Genomic DNA, 21,225 nt, shown 5'->3' on the forward strand with positions numbered 1-21,225 from the left:
GTAGAATTGCGGCTGGCTGCGCTCGAAATGGCGCAGTGAGACTAGCGGTTGGGATCGGGGTGGGACCATCGCGAACTGCAGCCACGCGTGGTGGTAATATGGATCCTTACTCGATCCTAACCGCTACGCTTCATCGCACCGCTTCGAACGTAGCCGCTTACGCAGCTGCACCGTGCTTCATGTCATATTGACCCGACTATATCTCCATCCGACAACCGCGGCGCCTCGGCCCGTAGTCTCCCCATTCCTGTGCCATTCCGTACACTCGCACTTCAACAGTTATTGCTTCTATTGGTTGTGCTATTGCATCATCGTTCTATAAATGCTGATGCGTATATCCTGCTTTTATTCCTTTATTGAAGACTCGACATTTCGACTTTTTCATAACATTCTATACACAATGCACCGATCCCCGGCAAAAGACAAAGACATGAAGAATCCTTAGATTTTTTGTTAGAACTCGAATGGAACCACTTATTCTATCATCGCGTGTCTATACTAATAGAACCTACCGTGGAGATGCGAGTAGCAGCATAGCGCTATTAACTTTGCGGATTTGCTGTAAAGTTTTATCTCCATAACAGCAGTGTCGAGTTGTCGAGTTTATATACTTTTTGAAATTACTAAATCGCCCCTTGCTTTACTTTCGCGTGTGTTATCCCTGCTTATTCTCATTCTACTCTTTTCTCGTTGCTGGATTTTCTACTGTTTATTTGTATTCATTCCTTACCTCTTACTCTGGGCACGGCTTTGAGCGTAATAAATAAATAAATAAATAAATAAATAAATAACAGTTATTTGCGGGCGGTTACGAAGAATTCAGAACCACATTCGGTCAACTGATCAGATCGGAAGATCAGGAAAGGTATATGGTCAAACGCTGTGACACTGTGTATAGGTTAACCCCAGCGCGGTGTTCCCCTGAGAATAAGGATTTTCGATTAGACTGTATTTTACTTTCATTAAAGATGTCAAACCGGTTTATCATTTTCTATCATTTTCGTATCCATTTCATAGAATTTCTTTAGTAACCTTTTACTTTATTCATAAGATCATTGAATTCGATTTGAACGATGAAATTGTAGCTGTTTGCTTAATTTCCGTGCGTACACTGAAGAACTGATCTTTTTTCGAAGAAGGACATCCGAAACCACGGTATAGAAGTTTAAGGCCGGTGTGGAGCTCGATGCAGTTGTGTAAGTGGCTGCGCTCGAAGTGACGCGGTTAAGATCGAGATGGGACCCCGTCTAGAACCATTCATCGTGCAGATCGATTATGCAACTGCACCGAGCTTCGCCTCGTTTTGATCCGACTATAATTTTCCAAACTAAAAACCTCATTCCTGAATTAATTCATTCATGAAACATATTTCCTTTGAGTCTTAGAGGTGTTCCTATCCATGTTTGACCAAACGATCGCGATGCGCATTCGATTGGAGCGCAGGACAAAAGTTACGATGGCTTGGACAAAAATAAGCGTCGGTGTTGGCGCATAGTCTTGTAGTCAGGTGTTAATTGTTCAAGGAATTAACGGTAACTATTCAATCTTACCAGTAGTAATCAGCAATACCATTCTCTCATTATTTTTTCTTATTCGTTGGTTAACTTCTAGTATTTGAATTCGTACCATATTTACCGGTTTTTCTTCAGTAGTTCGTTGAAAGGAGGGTAAATGTAGTTGGAGGGGCACTCAGTGGCTGCCTTATTTCTGGAAGTAAATAACTAAATCAGTCGGGGCCCTAGGACTGAAGCATTAGTCTGGTAGGATTTATGACATGTAAGCTAAAGTTACTAAGGGAAGGAAGTGAGGTAGAGCATCCGGAAATAAGAGCGCCAGCAAGTGCCCCCAACTACATTTTCCCCGAAGAACTTGCTGTATTTCAAGTATCAAAATTTTTCCGGGGCTATATTTCGAAGAAATTCAGTCCACATAGCTTTAGCGCATCAAATTTCTCACTTTTGTAAGATGTTCTTCGTTCTTCTAATGGAACAATTGCAAAATATGCGGGTGACGGCAGTTATCAGCTGATTCCCATTGATTCGTGAATATCGATCAATCGTAGGCGATGTCGTCCGCAACGTCCAGTTTTTGACCTCCTTTCCCTGAGGGGAATGAATTCCAGCTATCTCCACATCCTTTAATAATCCATTTCGTGTTTCCAACATTTAGGTCCCATTTTCTGCGCAGTAATATATTTTTTTTATTGAACTAGAGGACTTCTTTGAGCTCTTTTTTTCGTGGATGCTACTATGGATTCTTTGTTGTGTAAAAATAAACCTCAAGAGTCACACGTGTGTCGTTTTTTTTTCTTCCTGAAGCTGTAAATTGTAAGTAGGTTGAGTATCTCAGGACCTGAAGCACTAGTTTGTTCAAGAAATCCAACTTCAGCACTATGTATAGGCTTTCCTTCGCTTTGTTTTTGTTTTTTCCATGAATTTTCCTATGTAAACGGTTCCGCAACGTCCTTGGCGGCCAGTGATTTTTCAACCTGTGCTGTGTAACCTTCTTATCAAATGTCCATTACTATCAGAAGTGGTCACTTGTCGTCCGCTTTCCCAGATGAACGACATTATTAGATTCGTGTTTCTGCTACAGCTCCAAGGATTATTTGCCAGTCCACAATTTGAAATCGTTAATTTACAAGGTCAATGGAAATTCCACAATTCTAATGGAACCATTCACGGAGGCGGTGAGTAGAAATCACATAAATCTTTTCTGCAGTCGACAATTTAATCGATATTGGCGTCTAGGCAATGCATATTTACATTTTTACCTAACACCTACCTTTTTAACAATGAACGATTTGCTCAAGAATATGACTTTCTTTTGTATCTGGAAGTCCACATGTGTATGTAGGTCTGTAAAAGTTTATTAACTACGAGTATACACAAATAATTCATGTATTGATAAAGAATTATGAATAATTATTAATTAGATTAATAAGAATTCATGTATTTATCTATGCTTAGCATAAAAGTTCTCCAAAGAACATCCCAAGTGCCAAGTATGAATGTTTGAGTCTAGTACGCTGTAATTCTTGCATTAAAGGCATCACCCCACGAATCTGGGGTGGTGCGGATTTCAGGTGGAGAGTTCCTATACGGGGTCGTAGATTATGGTGAGGAGCGTGGTTCCGTCCATTTCTTCCTAATTGCCGTAAAAAACGGCCCGGAAGATGCGGTGCGTGCACAGGGCTGACGCGCTCCAGTCGAACTCCTTGTAGAAAATGGCGCCTCGGAACGCTCGAAGCCGTATCTTCCGGGCCGTTTTCTACGGTAATTAGGAAGAAACGAACGGAGACATCCCCCCTATCCATAATCTGCGATCCCGTATACGAATACTCCACCTGAAATCCATACCACCTCAGATTCGTGGGATGATGCCTTTAACTCTAAAGATAACTTCTCGGTGTTTTTGGATCTTATGTGAGGGTCAACGTTGTTAAATGGCGTGGTCTATCCTTTACATAAATGTCATTTTATTATTTACACTTAGAGAACGTGCTATTTCACTTACAGTCGTCATCGAATGTATTCGAACCGGGTGCCGTATACAAGCGATTTTTCTACCTTATTTTCACAGAGTCAATCTCTCTTCTTCGATCAAAGGCATGTCGCGGTCACCCGGTTGAAGACACATGACGCCGACTGTACTTATTTATTTTTGTGTTATTTACTTATGTACTTATTGCCGCGTATCATGCAAGAAACTCAGCTGCAAGCTAAAATTTGTTTTAGCAAAGGTATTATTCGTGTATAGTCCGAATCGTTCCGCGATTTATCAAATTCTGGGACATCTTAACCCACTAGTTTAAACTCAAACGTTCTTATCAAGGGAATAGCGTACCCAGTGCAATACTTCGAAGAAAAAAAAACATCATTTGCACCAGACGTTATTTGCTTTTTTTATTTGCACGCGTGACTCGTTGTAAATCCTCGTCTTTTTTTCATTACACCATCTTATCTCCACGTTTACCTAATTGAACACGTGTTGCAATTGATCGAAGAAGGATAAATGCGTATATATTTTCTATCTACTGAAGAAATAACAAGGAATGTTTTTCTATTGTTTTTGTATGTATTTGATTGGTGGGAGATATTCTATGTTTTCTATGCGATGTTCCTATTGTTCCGGTAATCTCCATAATTGTAACAATAGACTGTGTGTCTAGAGCTTCTCAAACGATATAGGAATGCTGGGTTACTGAATATGAAGCAGATATTGAATGTGAATATGAAGCAGATATTTCATAGTTTCTAATAATAGCATGTAATTCAGGGATGGTCCCAGGTGATATTTACTCTGACTTGCATCGAGTCGGGGTCATTCCCGATCCATTATATGCTGACAACCATTTGCATCTTCGATGGATTTCTCATGAAAATTGGACTTACACGAAGATATTCGAAGTGGACAAGAGGACGTTAGAGGTAGTTTCATCCTCACGTGTGTTCTTAGAAGTGCTGCCATAATTTTTTTGGGTTCGACATTTTTTTATTTGCTTGAACTCTCTCACGCGCCTTGCTCCAATAATGTCAATTTCATATATTTCCGGTTAATTCGCATGGATTTCTGTTACCATTAAAAAACCGAAAATAATAACGTCAACAATACACTTAGTCGTCCTCCTGTTTTTCCATTTTCATTTTCCTCCTAGATCCTATGTCATAGCAGAAAATTGGGAGGTTAATGTGGAAACAGATACATATGTATCGTTCTGATTTATCTCTCTTTCAATACCTTAGAATGGGACCTTGTCAAATCAATTTGTTTGCTCCGTTTTATACTAGAAATATAAAAAGAATGCAGCAGGAAAGATGACATTTTTAAAACTAAAATGATAATGACAATGATTTCTCGCTAGACTTTCTAGCGACTGGAAATGAATCACTTCCCGCGGAATCATTGTTATATCACTGACTGCGATAAGTGCGGGTTCACGCGTTGATTCTGTTTGAATTTTTTTCATTCATTATCGAAAGAGCAACTCAAACATGAAACATCCGCCTCCGTGCAAGGAATAGGATTTAAAAAGTGCTCGAATTTCTTGGTGGTGAAATAGGGCCTAGGCAAATTTTTGAGTTGAGTTGAATTTTCGAGATTTTAGAGCAAATTTTTTAAACGGGATAAATCAAGCACACAATATATCATCTCCTAGAAAGCCATTAGAATTGCAAAGGTTTTATATTGTTTGTTTCAGTTTAGTACTGTTCTGCTGAGATTTAAAGGAATCGCTACTATATCATCAGTCGTTTTAAATGGTGTCTCAATATTGAAGACCAATAATCAGTTTGTGGAATACGATGTTGACGTAAAAGAAGTTTTAACTGAAAAGAACGTCATCGAAATTCAATTAATATCTCCAGTTTTGTATGCTGAAATGAAATCAAATGAGTATCAGGTTAGTTGTATAGCTTCCAAGTTTTTTTTTTTTTGGGTGTGCTTAAATCTATCATATCATCATCGATCAGAATGAAATCACTTTTAACCGCGTGCAAACGCATCACAGTATTCGACACTTTGAGACACAACGTGGGATTAGGGGATTGAGTTCCCACCACGAAGACATCCACGGTGAAATTTTCTACCTTATAGAAGAGATAATAGGATGCAGCAAATAGTATATAGCGAATTTCTGATCGTTTTTCACTTCATGAAATGGTCAAAAGAAGTGAATGACCTTATGTTCTGCTGATCTTAAAGAAGGGATTCCAAACCCAGAAAAGGACAAATAGAGGTGCAAAAAAGAGAAGAGGATTATGATCTCAGGGACCCTAGAGATGGATAAGATGGTGTTATTTTCATGAATAAATCAACGTGTGATGCGTATGCATGGTGAAAAAAGCTATTGATAATGTGAGGTGACATTTTTCTCAAAGGATGATACCAATGTTTCCAGAAAACTCATGGGCACTTAGTGCCACCTGTATGTCCACCATCCGTATATAATGGCGAATGTCATCCGAATTTTATAAGGTTTGGATTTTTTTCGGAAATTTCTGTTTTATTAGACGTTGTACACCCCAAACATAACAATCCAAGGATGTTTCAGTGTTTTTGATGCTATTTGAATGTCGCTTATCGTCTTTGATTCTCTGTTTGGCTTTTCTACTTATATGTGATCATGGTTGTCCAATATTTCAGGACAGCCCAATACAGCTTTAGTTGGGATTGGGGACCATCGTTTCCCGCTATTGGTATTTGGAAACATGTTGATATTGTAGCATTCAATGGTTATTTTGTTGATGATATTTCATGGAGCACTGAACGATCCGCAAGTATGCTTCATTTCATATTTTGATATTTATATTTCTATTTTTATTTCTATTGTATTATAGTCGGGTCAAGACGACCTGAAGTCTGGTACAGTTGCCTAAACTGCTGCGCTTGAAACAGACTTCTGGAGACAGCGGTTCCAATCGAGTTGGGATCAACATCTCCTGTATTCGAACTCCTTGAAGTGGTTGGAACCATTGAGGGTCTCACCTCGATCACAGTCGCTCGTTCAATCGTGCCGCTTCGAGCGCACCAGCTTACACGACTGCACCATGGTTCAGGTCGCTATGAACCGACTACAAAAGAATACTATTGGATTAATTGTCTTTGCTTATATATTTTCGTCGTGTCTGCTGCAATGTCAACATCCCTCTACTTAACACACAATTAAGCACATTCTTGCTTTTCTATACGCTGCTGCAATCAAAATTGCTCGAGTCGTCTGAGCAAACCATAAATACCGGAGCCTATAGTCTGGTCAAGATGACATGAACCACGATGCACTTGCTTAAGTGGCTGCGCTCAAACCTTCGCGGTGGAGAAAGCAGTTGAAATCGAGGTGGGACCATCGTGAACTGCAGGACTGGGTGGTGCCAGGAAGGGTTTCACCGCGATTCTAACCGCTACGCCCCACCGCGCCGCTTCGAGCGCAGCCGATTACGCAACTGTACCGTGCTTCATGTCGTTTTGACGCCACTATACATACGGAGATAACTAGAAGTAGTTTACAAGTAGAAGTACAAGTTTTATATGGAAGAAGGAGTTTGCTAGACTTGTTAAATTAACCTCAACAACAACTGAAATGTCACGAAACTATTCCAGTAATACAAGTGAATCACCACCTATAAACGTGCGCAGATTCCCTATAGAGGATTTTACGATGTGTCAATTACTCTTCCTCGTTCACATTGAGCCCACTGCTGTAGTTTCTGAATCTCACCAAGAATCTGGGTGTAGCGCAGTCGTTGAGAGATCTGCTGTAACAACACGGCCGATGGTTCGAAACCTCCCTAGTGCTCGCCAAGCCTTTCATCCCTTCGGGGTCGATAAATTGGTACCAGAGCTGTCTAGAAAAATAAGAACACTGAACTCTGGACTGAGTCTGCTACAATTGTACGCGCACGGCTGTCATACGGGCCGTCATAAGTAGGGCGCAATTTTTGAGTTCTGCGGAACTAGGAAAAAAGCACTACGTGTCAATCTGCATGTATGCGTCTAGCGGTCATATGCATGTTGGATATAAGAGTTTCATTGGTGCTATAAATATGGTTGATTTCTTCGACTCATCATTTTCAGATTCATGGTTTGTCCATGGCGAAATTCTGGTTTTTGTCAAACATGAACGAACAAAGATCTCAGCGAGAGTCAAAATAGAAGAACTGGGCGTGGATAAACGGCTATATTATAGTGTTTCCGGCAGTAGTGAGCCGGTAGCTTTGCAATTCAACATAACTCTTCCCTACCAAAGAGTTGAACTATGGTGGCCTAATGGACAAGGACAGCAGAAGCTTTATACCATCACTGTTGAAGCCGGTGAACAGAGTATGTTTTATTTCTCATTAACTAAATTTCAATTGTATTACGTAAGATAAATGAGCATGTTATCGGAAGCTTTTCCAGTAATTTCACGCCGAATTGGGTTTCGTCACGTGGAATTGATCCAAGATTTCGTGGAAGAGTATTGCAAGCATCAAGGGCGGCATTTTTATTTCAAAATTAACGACAGGCCCATCTTTCTAAAAGGTAAGTAATACATGCTTGCTACATGACGTTGTTTGCATTTGTCAGACCGATGATCGTTCGATTGGGGAAGCGCAGAGGGCGAAAGGCATTTATTTTTGTTTAAGTTATTGGGCTTGACTTTTTATGTTAGGTCATTGCGCAAGCTGTTATGCACTGAGAAACAAAAAGAAATCTGCTTTCATGTATCTGGAAATAATTAGTAATAATAATTATTTAGTTATCCGGTGTAGAGCGGGTCATTCCTCGTTTTAATTTCTACCCATTCGTTCTCAGCTGGGAGAAATCTGCAGCTGGGTGTCAGCTCGTCCATTTTTATCGTTTCACCTAGTTGTCGATTTCTGTTCTGACTCAACTTTGTGAGGAAACCACACAAACTCTTTTCAGTACCTACGATTGTTGGTAAATTTCATTTTTGAAAAGAAAAAGATTTCCAGAAGCTGGGAGAATATAAACAAGATTTTTGAAAGCGCAATTTTTAAATTCTCTCTTGGATTGATTAGATTGTAACGTTGAGAATATATGGTAGTGAAGAAAAAACCTTTTTTCCTCTCGTGGTTGTCGTCTCTTAGAAAACTGTTAGAATGAATGTGAAAAGTGGAACAAACGCTTTCGGAACGAACTCTTCCAGTTCCGCTCAGTTCTGTAGTGCTACTTCGTATTTGATTTCAGGATCTAATTGGATTCCTGTATCGATGTTCCCTTCGTTGAATCATACTATGAGAATGGAATTTTTGTTGGATTCTGCTGTAGATGCAGGTGAAAACTGTTTTTTATAACTCTCGACTCTCGGTGCACTGATATTCATCGCACGGATCCAACTAAGATGATTGAATTTGAGGTATGAACACTCTTCGAGTTTGGGGCGGTGGTATGTATGAATCTGAAGAATTTTATGACTTGGCTGACGAAAAAGGAATTCTGCTATGGCAAGTGAGTATTCATTTTCAGAAGGCTTTTAACTTCCACTCGTTGAGTTCGATTTGCTGTTTTCTTTTGGCAACATTTTGTATCATTTTTCTCAGGATCTCATGTTTGCTTGTGCTCTCTATCCCGCCGACATTAATTTTCTAACTACAGTGAGGACTGAGGTGAAGCAGCAGGTATTCTCTTGGACTCGAGTACTTAGTTTTTTTTCTACAGTTCTTCTTTCTTCTTTTTTTTCTTTTTTTTTTCTTTTTCTTTTTTTTCTCTAATATATAACGCTTAAATGGCATTTGCACAGCCACAATATTTTCTTGACCCTATTTTAAAGCCAGCATACCACGAATCTGGGGTGGTACGGATTTCAGGTGGAGTATCCGTATAAGGGGTTGTACATTATGGAGACCGGGGTGGTTTCGCTCATCTCTCCCTGAATAACTGCAAGCAGCCGGTCCCTAAATGCTGTTTTGTACGATGCCTTCTATTGCAGCGCGCCACCCTTGCACGCATAGCGTCTCTTACTGTCTATCGGGGCAGTTCAAATTGATTTTCGACGAATCGCAGGGCGGAGGCGGCGCAAGGGGTGGAGAGTTGCAACAGATGGCGTCGTACAAAGCAGCATTCTGGAGGCGGCTGTTTGCAGTGATGAAGATAGCGGAATTACTCCCGTCTCCATAATCTACGACCCCGTATACGGATACTCCACCTGAAATCCGCACCAGCTCGGATTCGTGGCATGCTGCCTTTAGTGAAGAGTGTGTGTGAGCACAAAGACTGGGCTTCTACCTTCCCGAAAGTCGAAGGCACCGGACATAATTCATGCTGTTCGATGCAGAAAGGATGCAGAAATTTTGTCAACCTTTTTTGCGCAACCAACTAAAAACTTGAGCGGGAAAGAAATGATCATTTTTGACCGAACACGAGCTTTATAGACTAGCTTTCAATACAGTGATTTTTGCCCTAGAAATAGAAGTAAATTTCTTCCAGTTAGTATCTAACTGCTTTTTTTGAATGAGATGACCGTTTTCTGCAGATTTGGAGGATTAAACGCCACACGTCCGTCCTGCTTTGGGCTGGAAATAATGAAAATGAGATTGCGATCAGGTTACATTGGTGGAGTGTGGAAAACTACGATGGTATGCTCACCCGACTTTTTCCTTGTGATTCTTTTTTGTTGTCAAAAAGTGTCAAAAAGCTTTTCAAACCCTAAGAAATTCTCAACACTGAAGCCAAGTAGAATATTTTTGCAGAAGATGAACAAGTTGAAGACTACCTGAAGCTCTACGGTGAAACTATCAAACCTTTGGTTGAAGCTGCAGATCCATCCCGTCCATTTCTTCTATCCAGTCCTAGCAATGGAGTACGAACTGAGGAGTTGGACTTGTTTTTTCTACCTCATTGAACTGCTTAGCATAATAAAAGACAGAGGCCAAAAAAAAAAAAAAATGGGCCTAGAAGTTTAGATTTTTCTTGAAAATTTTCTGGTTTTCCCACGTCTGGAAGAGATTATTCTATGAATGAACTAGCTTGTATTATGTTTTATTCTGTGCGAACGCCAAGGCAGTGGTGAACCACGGTGTAGGTGTTGTAGCAGTTGAAAACCCGCACAGACAGCTTTGTGACAAACGGGTTTCTAGGGACCAAAGATATTTTACGGTTGAACTATCACCTCCATCAGAATGGTGGAGAATATAACAAAACCTAAAATTTGAAGATTTTGTAAAATTCTTCCCTGAACGTCCCTTGCACGCTCAATCAACAAAGTCCGTATCAGCGTTTTTCTTCTAGTGGAGCCGCTCTGGAGAGGTGACGGTCCGAGAAATAACTTTACTAAGGACTGTTCAACATATCATTTTTTTTGCAATTGTCACCGCTAGTGCCCTAAATATCCTTTTCTTTCAGGGAAGGTGGAGTTTCAGATATTCCTGGCGACCCTAGATTTGGTGATATACATTTCTATGATGAGATTGCGAATCTATGGCGAGACGACTCCTACTTGACTCCAAGATGCGCGACAGAATTTGGTGTGCAAAGTCTACCTTTTGCGTAAGTTTTTTTTTTTGCAATCTGTGGAATCATTCAAATTCTGTTCAAATTTTTACACCTTGAATTCTTCAAGATCTGTTAATACTCTAAATGTTGTGCACTTTGAAGATTGACCAAATGTCTGCACGTTTTTGCTTTGTACTGCGTTTCTCAGGATCAACTCAGAGTTTCCGTAGTGTTTTCTAATTTACTGGCTATCCATTTTCCTCTTTTTTTTCGCTGAGCTAGTGTTTTTTTTTTTTCTTTGTCGAGAGTGGGAGAAGTAAATTGTTAGTGGTCCTTTCTTCCAATGATTTTTTAAATTTATTTTAAAGTCATTTAAAGTATTTATTATGACCTCGCCTTGTATTAAGTTTGACACAATATATTATCAGCAACGCTTTATTTCAGGTAACTATTTCGCCTTCATCACTTTCTTCAGAGTTGCATAGTCGAGAACATATGCGATATGTCTTCCTAATGACCTCACCACAATAAATATTGTTTTTTAACAAAAAAAATAGACTCAAGAACACTTTCTTTAACATTTACAATTTTATTTCTTTGGCTATCAAGGTTAACCTCATTAATGTTGGGTATGATCAATGAGATTTATTTGTTATTATTTACTATTATTTGTTTTAGTTTTATTACTTACTTATTATTTAATTTACTATTCATTTATTCGTTTGCTGGTTTTCGAATGAGAACACCTAAAGTGTTAAAAAGAACTGGTAGCCTTACAAACGCTATAACGTTATCAGGTGATGTTTGGCGAGAAAACATTCAAATTCAGGAGAGAACAGTATTAAGCTAAGTAACTTCAATCATTCGAAAAAGGGTCACCTAGAACTTCTGAGTTTTTCGACTGCGCTACTGAAGTTCTGAGTACAAAATGCGGGCAGAGACGTTATTTTTCGAGCCGACTTTGGGGGTCGGATTTTTTTTTTCACTTGATGTATCTTATCTAGTATTTATTCAGAAATACCATGCTGAATCACGTTAATTCCTCGGAATGGTTTTATTCGTCAACAACGTTGCGACATCGCCAACATCATCCAGGAGGCTTTCTAACAAATCTTGTGATGGTTTTCACTCATTTTCCCGTAGGTGCTTTGTGATTTCTTGATAACTCTCTTGAATGAGAACCTCCTCTAATGCAGATCCCATTTCAATGTTCGCAATCAATTGCGAATCTTCACGACTGCAACTATCTGACCTCACCAAATTTCATAGATCGATTTGCGTACTTCTCGCAAGCTCATCAAGCGATCGCCTATAAAGTGCAAACAGAGCACTACAGGAGGTTTTGTTTGCTTGTTTTTCGACGTGAAATCTCTCGAAACTGCTTATCCATTTATCATATTTAGGTACCAAAATCTCCTACAACCTTCCGGGATGGGAAATACGATGTGTGCTCTATATTGGCAGTTGAATGACGTTTGGGCTGCACCCACATGGTCGTCTATAGATTTCGACTTGAATTGGAAAATGGTACACTATGAGGCGAAACGTTTCTTTGCACCTGTTATTGTTGCCGTGGTAAGTATTTCCGTACTTTTACTTGATTTGGATTTCTCTTTGTATCATTTCTGACCTCCCAAAATACCTTGTTTACCAACGGCGGTTAAGATGTGCCGATTTATGGAAACATTATCTGCAGCTAAAAAGAAGCGAGAAAAAGTAACCACCTTAACGACAGCTCTGCTACAGTCGGCGGTGTCCTATAGTTCAGTTGCGACGGCTGTGATGTGACTCCTGCTGCCGGGGTTTATCTGCTTGACACTCACTTCCTCTTCCTTCTACTCTGCTCTAGCCGAGCCCATACCGCGTCCTTCCAGACAAATATAGCCACAATATACTATGTGAATTTTTAAAACACTTCAACGGACAACTCTTCCTTCATTTACTCACGTTCTTCCTTCCATTCCCTTTTAGCTTTACCTGCTTTTTGAAACGGCGCAGATTAGTACGCAAAAATCTCATGCAGTGAGTAGGTGCTTCCAGTTTACCAGATTTGAATTACATATCATTGCCATTCAGCATTCATTTGAATGTGGTGGTAAAGTTTATATCAAAATCCTGTGGAAAAAAACTCAAGGTTGCCGTATGGAGACCTCTTGCCGAGCTTTTGCTTCGCTCGGACTCACCAGTTTTCAGCTTGCTCCACCTTGATCTTCTGAAGCAGCCATTTACAAGTGACATGACGGTTATCACTTGTACAGTCGCAGTTAATTACCGGACCGTTTTATGCGTAACGAACTCTCCGAAAGGGCTGGATTCTACGGTACATTTAGTCAAAAAATAATAGAAATGGAATTTTAATGCTGAAAGTATGTGTGTGTGTGTGCGAAAAACTGCAACTGTTGCACTGTAATTTCAACTCATAACTCTTCGATTCCAACTTATATTTTGTTAAAAATGAGAAATTACTGCTTTTACATGAAGTTAAATAGTATTCTGACCGCGCAGGTGCGTATGGGGTGCTCGTCCATAGGAAAAGAAAGCGAAGACAACTATAAAAAACTATAACTTCAAAGTAGGTGGAAAAAAGAAGAGAATCAGCGGGAATCTGTCCTGTTCTAGGTTTGATGAACATTCCTACCGGTGTTATCCAAGCACTTTAACAATGAAGAAAGTCATAAAACACCGACTTATGTATAACAATCTAATTGCAACTGCATTGTTTAGTATACTGTTTATACAAACGACATTGGAATTACCGTCGTTAACGATTCACCGACAACATTCAAAAAAGTCAAACTAACGTTAAATATGTTGGCCTGGAGCAACGGTTTTGATCCGGTATATAGTAACGAACAAACTATCGACATCGAGGCGCTAACAGCTAGGGAGATTTCGTTAATGAAGTAAGCGAAATCATTTATGGCACTGAATAACAATTAAACAACAAAAATTGAATTTTATAGGCGAAACCGCACGTGGCATACGACTGACGCTGATTTTGTGATTAGCGCACGTCTTTTCGATAGCGCTGGTGATCCTCTGTCTCCTGAAACGGTGCTACTCCCGGAAAAACTCTATGAGGTAAGCTGTTTATTTTCATTTTAGCGAGTTGATATTTAAAAGAAGCTTAAAATTAAATTCAATGATTAGTGTCGATATCTAATATGCTGGAATGTTTCTGTAGGAAAATTTCATCTGCATGCGGTGCAGCACTATATGCAAATAAATGGTGCAAAATGAACCTATTTGTACGGTTACCGTAACCAGACTATTACTGAAACTAGGGCGAAAATAGCCAGTGTCTGAAATGTTTCCACTAAAAAAGATTTCTTGTTCCTTTTTTTTGCAGTTGGAAGGTTATGTTTTTTTGATTTTGTATAGCCTATCAGTGCAATGGTTGTTCTTTAATTCTTTTCTTCATTACTCACCGAGGCGTTTAACAAGCAGTCCCATCAAGGTACTGTGGATGCGATTCACAAAAAGAAAAAGAAGTTTCATCCACATTAACATCGATGTATCAAAACTTTAGAGTAGGAGTATGCAGGTCTAAAAAGGAGCAGAGTGCCACCCATAATTTTAAGAAGAAAAAAAAACTATAAATAAAAAAATTAAAAAAAAAACTATAAAAATTAGACAATAACAACAATGCAAGAAGAATTCCTTTCCCCTGATCAAGCTATTTTGCAATTCAGGTTGACTTCAACATGTTTGGGAATGTGTCTGTGGAAGATTTCAAGAAGATGGACTCGGTCACCTACTCTTTGACTATCAAAGCCACCGGCATTTCACCATTTACGTGGATTTCTTTGAACAAACCGTTCGTAGGGTGGTTCTCTGATAATGCGTTCACAATGACGAAACCATCATATGCGATTTCACTGAAACTCAAAAAACCCCTTGAATTGACTCGTGAAGATTTCAGTGTGTGTAATTTGAAAAATTGTGGAATACTGTAAATTTTTGTCAGAGTATGATGATATAATGATAAACTATTCTAAATAAATAAATATCTTTATACATTTAAATAAAAATCTGTTAGCATTTCTATGTGCATACAGCGTTACTTGAATGGCAGGGTTTGTTACCGGGTGTTAGAAATAACTTATTCTGTACTCCTGCACAGACGCATAGACGATATGCATCTATGGATGCTGAAAGGGCTGGAGATGGAGATAGTGGTAATCCACGTGATGAAGTGTCGAAACGTAGACGTCCTCCCAGTTGTATAGATCCATCACGCTGCAAATTGTTCTCAGTTAGTTAGTCTCGAACGATGGTCGTACGTAGGGGTCTGTACTTATGTGCACCCGGACGACCGCAACGCAACCACGGTAACTGTGCCTTTCTGATCCAAACATATTGTTCTGTTTCTGTTCACTGCCGATGCGCATCACGGTTGAACGAGTAAACACAAGTGCAAACACTTATGATTGCTGTCGAAAATGCACAAACTGCCAAGAATTCAAAATTCTCACCGATGTGTTGAAAATTACAGATGTCATGCCGCTGAATTTCACAGCATTCGCTTCCATGTGAATTCCTTCATTTCCTCTTATCGACAAGTTCTCAACTTCCATCTTCAGGTTTTCATCGATAGGTGACCGAATCTTAACCAAAATCAGACGCATTACACTACTAGAGCACATATGTATCGTATATCTTATAGTACTTGCAATACAATATAAGGAAAAGAGGAATAACGTGGATCGATATTAAAAATCAACGAAAAGTTGAAAAATTCATAGAAAGTAGGTCTAAAAATGACTATATATTATGACTAAATTAAATATTAAGGAAGACTGAACTATGTTGACACTGTTTGGAGTATGCCAACCTACCGTAGTAACCTGTGCCCCAAATCGTCATAACCATGCGCTGCTACGTACAGTTAAAAGTTGTTTTTGATCAGGAAAAACGGTTAGTTGTGGGAAAAATGGTGCGCAGTCATGAGAAACCGTAGTTAAACCGGTTAGAAACCTCGTATTTTGACACATAAGCGTTGACACAATATTTCAACATGCATCAAAATTATTTGAAAGCACTGCATGCACAATTCGCAAGATTTTCATTCTTTTATAGATTTGTTAGCTGAAGTGCTACTTGGAGAGAAATGTTAAGCGTTAGCAATATGCCTTCGATTATCGGTTACACGAGAAAAAATGTGAGAACAATGTGTGGAGAATGCAGACAATACCTCTAGAACATTAAAAGGATGATTTCTGAGGATTCTGAAGATCTGCATGATCTATCCATACCTTGTTGGTGACAATTCGGGCCGTGGAAAGTTTCTTGATCTTCTTATCGATAGCAATAACAGGGTGTTGAGCGCTGAACAGCGGACGTAAGGTGTGAGATGAAATTATCTGAAGCATTCAGGAGGAATGAAATGAATTCATTTCCGTATTTAAGACCATTCTTTTCTGCTGTTGTTGTAAATGTTTTCATCACATATTCTCGGAAACTATCTTTGCCATCCACTTCCTTTAGCTATGTAAATCTCATTGAAAAGGCATGGTCAAAAACTTTTCGGGATCGCTTTCCACTTTTTCGCTTTTTTGTATATATGAGGACATTTCCTTTGAATCACCAAGGAAAGGTATTATGTGTGACGATTACTAGAGGTGATACATGTATCTTTCCGGATAACGTACAAATGTGCCACCTGCAGCAAATCAATTGCACTGGTCGACTTACATAGAGTCAAGCTTAAAGATGGAAAACGACGAAAGTCAAGGGCTTGTGTAAGAGCGCTGTCATTCTTGTAGCGATAACAGCATGTAAAGTTTGGCGAACATAAAAAAATCACCTGGAAATGTTCCGTGTTCTCAAACCTGCAGCCACTTTCTTGTATAGTTAGACGAGTACTGTTGTCTGCACCAGAGATCAAAACCTAGAATATCAAGAGTGGCAAATTTCTCTCCATGTCCAGTCTTCTCAAGAATTACGTGGAAAATAGCATATTTGAAAAATAATTTAATTTGAGAGAACATAAGAATAATGATGATAAATATGGTGTTTAGATGTCAATAAAATGCGACTGTGGACGGGCTGTAGAAACAAATCGATTGCAAACGAAAGAATTCCATAGTCTCGTCAAAAATTTGTGGTCACTCGATCTTAGATCACAGATCAGAGTTTTTCGACAGGACTTTGTCATGTGCGCCTTAGTTCTTATCGAATATTCATGAATTATGAACAGTTGCTAAGGATCTAAACGCTAACGGTAAGTTCTAGTCAGTGCATAACTTCTTTAGCCATTGCAAAAAGGTAGAATCATTTACAGAAGAAGAAAACGAGATAAAGAAGACGTGGTCTTTGCGAAAATCGTCCTGAGATCTCGAATGGATAAATGAAAACAAACTCTTGATCCTTGGATGTGTAAGTCCTTATCCTTATATCCTGCAACATTCCCATTTGTAACAACTTGTCCTAAATCGATATTGTTCCCGTCGAACTGGACCACCTGAAATTCAGGGAATGTTCCTTTCCATGCACAAGTTGACTAAAACACACATGCAATTGACGTTATTTGATGCATGCAGTATACATTGTTTGTCCCAATAATATTTCGCTAGTTCTGGAAAGATTTCACCGCTTTTAGATAGAAACACATCCAAGTGCTTGAAACGTGTTTGAAACCTTGAACCTTGAATCCCAAACAATTTTATCCGTAATTTATCTCATTTCTTTTGGAATATATAAGGTTCTTCGGGAACCAAGAAGTTTTCTGAATACATGGATCTTTCTAAAAAAAATTGAAAGTTTTTCTTACAGCCATTCAAATGTTGTTTTGTATCTGGCACGTTTCACTCAATCATGGCATAGAAATAGTTTCCTTGAGAGTTGTTGATTTCATCTTTTGATCTCTTACTGACAATATCCAAGATTGAAAGACTTTGAATAAAAGAAGTATAAAACTATATGAGTCAGCACTTATGTTCCTCTGGAAGATTGCGACGCGCGAGTACGATGAGGAGGGACGGAGGCCAGAGAGTATGTGCATTAGAGAGAGAGAGGGATAAGATGCGTAAATTGCTGAAAACGCGTCGCTTTCGCCCAGGTAAACATAAATACCGATGGCATACTATATCTCTATGCGAAATAAACAAACTTTTTCCATTTGTCCACTCGTCGAGTCGTAAACATTGTGAAATCTCAAGAACTTCATTCCATGTTGGCTCATTTGAAGCGAGACAATTAGCATTATATTTATCTAGAAAATGGTACTAAATGAAACCATTTAATAGGAGAAATACCGAGAAAAATAAACTTACAATTAACAAAAAGAAAGCCAGAGTTGTTAGAAGTGCTAAGCATCCAATAAGTGCGTATAATTTCTTCTCCCTTAAGCCAGTCACATGCATCGAGTTATCTTTACTTTCAGTTGCAGATGGAAACGATGCCTCCGAGCCAGAACGAATGTACGCAGGTGGAGGCATGCTTTTCCTGAAATAAATCTCTTTTCTAGAAGGAATCAAAGACAAATATAGTAGAGTCAAAGCGACATGAGAATACGAGACAGTTGCGTTAGCGGTTGCGCTCGAAGCGTTGATGTAGAGCGTTGCGGTTGGGATCGAGTGAGGACCCTTGCTACCGTTCATTGCTGCGGTTCACGATGGTCCCACCTCGATTTCAACCGCTATCTCCGCCGCTCCACTTCATGACGTTTTGACTCTACTATATCTGCACATTGATTTCCGATTCGATACATTTCGAAAATTTCCCGGTACTGTGTGGTTGCCGCTAAGGACTGCCCTCAGTCAGCTCCGAAAAAAAAATCCATACCAGAACACAGTTTTGATAAGATAGTACTTCACGGTAAGATTATGGACTGCAAAAGAACAGAAGAAACCACTAGAGTCCTTTATGTTTCCAGTTATAATGAAATGTCAATACCAATATTTGCTGTATAGTGCACTCAATTGGTAGTTGAGTGAACTTAACCAATCCGAAGTAACTTATGGACGATGGTAGGTACAAGACAATAACAAATCCAGTGTGTTTGGTGTATTTGGACAATTCCTCGGAATCGCGCCATTATCTGTTGGAATGATTCACTATTAAAGGCATCACCCCACGAATCTGAGGTGTTACGGATTTCAGGTGGAGTATTCGTATACGGGTAGATTATGGAGAGGGAGGTGATTCAGTCCATTTCTTTCCAATTGCTGTAAAAAACGGTTCGGAAGATACGGCGTGTGCACACGGCTGGCGCGCTCCAGTCGAACTCCTTGTAGAAAATAGTGCGCCGGAACGCCCGAAGCCGTATCTTCCGGGCCGTTTTCTATGGCAATTAGGAAGAAATGAACGGAATCATCCCCCTCTCCATAATCTACTCTCCCTTATACGAATACTCCACCTGAAATCCGTACCACCTCAGCTTCGTGTTGTGAAGCCTTTAATCGAAAGCGGTCGCACCGCAGGGATTTCTCCACAAATGATCGATTGTGCCTAGCTCACATTACTGGTGACATGTCTTTGTAGCATCAGAAATTTCGGGTGGACTGGAAATTGCCACTGATTTTTTGGAAAATCTAACCACATCGTCGTTTGTGGCAGATGGCTGCCCTGTCGCTTGCTGCAGATAGCTCAGGAATACTATCAGGGAAGCACTGTCGACTTCAGCCGATCTGGCAAGCCTCTTCAAAAATCTTCAAAAGATTGAGTGAGGTCTAAGCGAAAAATCAAACCAGATGATTGACTTTCTACTGGACGTCAACATAGATTGAAAACAGCAGATCTGTTCCTTCATAAATAAGGGTCGTAATCGCACCACGATTTCAATGACTGTCTACAGACACGTCGATTTAAGTGGCAGCTGGATTGGAGCCGACCAGCCGTCTTTCTTTTTCTTTTTGTCTTTTCTTCCTTTTTTTGGGGAGGGGGGGGGGGATGGTGAGAGTTACTAGGTTCGTCCTCATATGTAGTGAATGACGGAGATAATGTTACTTAGACGATTAACTCAGTTTCAATGGTAGAGTTATTTCGATGGCCTGTTTTCTTATGACTTTCATAAATTTTCATATTCAGCCTGTTTACATGGTAGGTTAAGCTTCACTTTTATTAAATTTTTGATGATGAAATTACGTTAAAATCGAGTCCAAGTGAAATTGCAGAGATATTCCCAACCGTTAACATTTTGAATGTCACATAAGAACCACAATAATATTGTAATACAGATTTTCCAATCAGAGAAATAGTAAAAACATAAAAGTACTCATGGCAGCATACCTAATAAGTTAAGAGCTCGCGAAAAATCGAAGGAAATCTAGAAATTGGCAACGTGGCGATCAATAGCTGAGCAGCGGCCAGGATTACCAGCTGCATATTACAACCGATTGTCTCATCCTATTCGACGGTGACCGCAAAGACACTAGCCTTAGATATACAAAATTTACGTCATGTTAAATATATAGAAAAAGGGAAGGAGGAAAGAAAAGCGAACTTTTTTTGGAGAAATCCACTTTTGGCACAAATATGTGACGGTTATATTTTCTACCAAAATCTTCCATTTGAATACAAATATGTGACAACTGTTTTTTTTTCCTGAAAAATGTATAAGATGGAAGAGACGCATTGATACTCCACTATCGAAATCTTATGAATGTGAGTATCATTGTTCCATCCGTCGTATTAATTGTTCGAAAAACTATTCGTCCAGTAGTATAGTCGAATCTTTGAAATATTCCCATTTATGTATTCGAACATGTTCGAATTGGACTATTCGTCGGGTGGAGGCATTCGAATATTGAGTAAGACTATTCGAGAACAATACTACAGTTATGGAAAATCAGTCAATTTTTGAATAAAAATACTAGAACTGCAACGTTTATTGATTTTCTTGAGCTGTAGCCAAGATTGGTATTGATCGTCTTTTATGGAACATGGGCAATACTCAGAGAGGTACGAACAACGTTTATGTTTTTGTGAAGTTGAATGATGATATTTGAAAGTGGGAGCATTCACGTTTTCAAATTGGAGGATTTTCGAGATTTAAAAATCAAATGTCTTTCCCCTTTCAAATATTGCGCGTAATTTCGAGCATACGATATTCGAGTATTCAAAACCAGTCTTCGGATGTTCAACTATAACTGGAATGCTCTTTAAATTTCTCGATATGGTTTCACTGTGGCCGTAATCAATAGGTGTACAGTAGAGTCAAAATTATAGTTGAGTTAAAATGACATGAAGCACAGACAGTTGCGTAAGCGGCTGCGGTGGAGCGTAGCGGTTGGGGTCTTGTAAGGATCCTCGCTTCCAGCACCCATCTCTGCAGTTCGCCATGGTCCCACC

At 39.4% G+C, this 21,225-nt stretch overlaps 2 protein-coding genes across 2 annotated transcripts; one reads left to right on the plus strand and one right to left on the minus strand.

Moving 5' to 3' along the window:
- Window positions 1–2,559: 2,559 nt before the first annotated feature.
- RB195_008419 (uncharacterized protein) lies at window positions 2,560–14,888 on the plus strand (the record flags this gene model as incomplete). Its single annotated transcript, XM_064194902.1, has 19 exons — window positions 2,560–2,689; window positions 4,279–4,430; window positions 5,201–5,401; window positions 5,900–5,976; window positions 6,145–6,278; window positions 7,573–7,818; window positions 7,897–8,019; window positions 8,689–8,775; window positions 8,858–8,949; window positions 9,042–9,119; window positions 9,974–10,076; window positions 10,191–10,314; window positions 10,843–10,986; window positions 11,948–12,071; window positions 12,129–12,271; window positions 12,336–12,507; window positions 13,657–13,835; window positions 13,896–14,013; window positions 14,625–14,888. 19 exons carry the CDS (start codon window positions 2,560–2,562, stop codon window positions 14,886–14,888), a joined length of 2,691 nt encoding a protein of 896 aa, XP_064046047.1.
- Window positions 14,889–14,976: 88 nt separating this feature from the next.
- RB195_008420 (uncharacterized protein) lies at window positions 14,977–18,371 on the minus strand (the record flags this gene model as incomplete). The annotated part of the gene is made up of 7 exons (XM_064194903.1): window positions 14,977–15,171; window positions 15,408–15,539; window positions 16,188–16,295; window positions 16,739–16,822; window positions 17,294–17,395; window positions 18,044–18,145; window positions 18,207–18,371. The coding sequence occupies 7 exons, from the start codon at window positions 18,369–18,371 to the stop codon at window positions 14,977–14,979; spliced, it is 888 nt and encodes a 295-aa protein (XP_064046048.1).
- Between the last annotated feature and the right edge of the window lie 2,854 nt (window positions 18,372–21,225).

This window comes from Necator americanus, chromosome III (assembly GCF_031761385.1).
Source record: "Necator americanus strain Aroian chromosome III, whole genome shotgun sequence".
Lineage (NCBI taxonomy): Eukaryota > Metazoa > Nematoda > Chromadorea > Rhabditida > Ancylostomatidae > Necator > Necator americanus.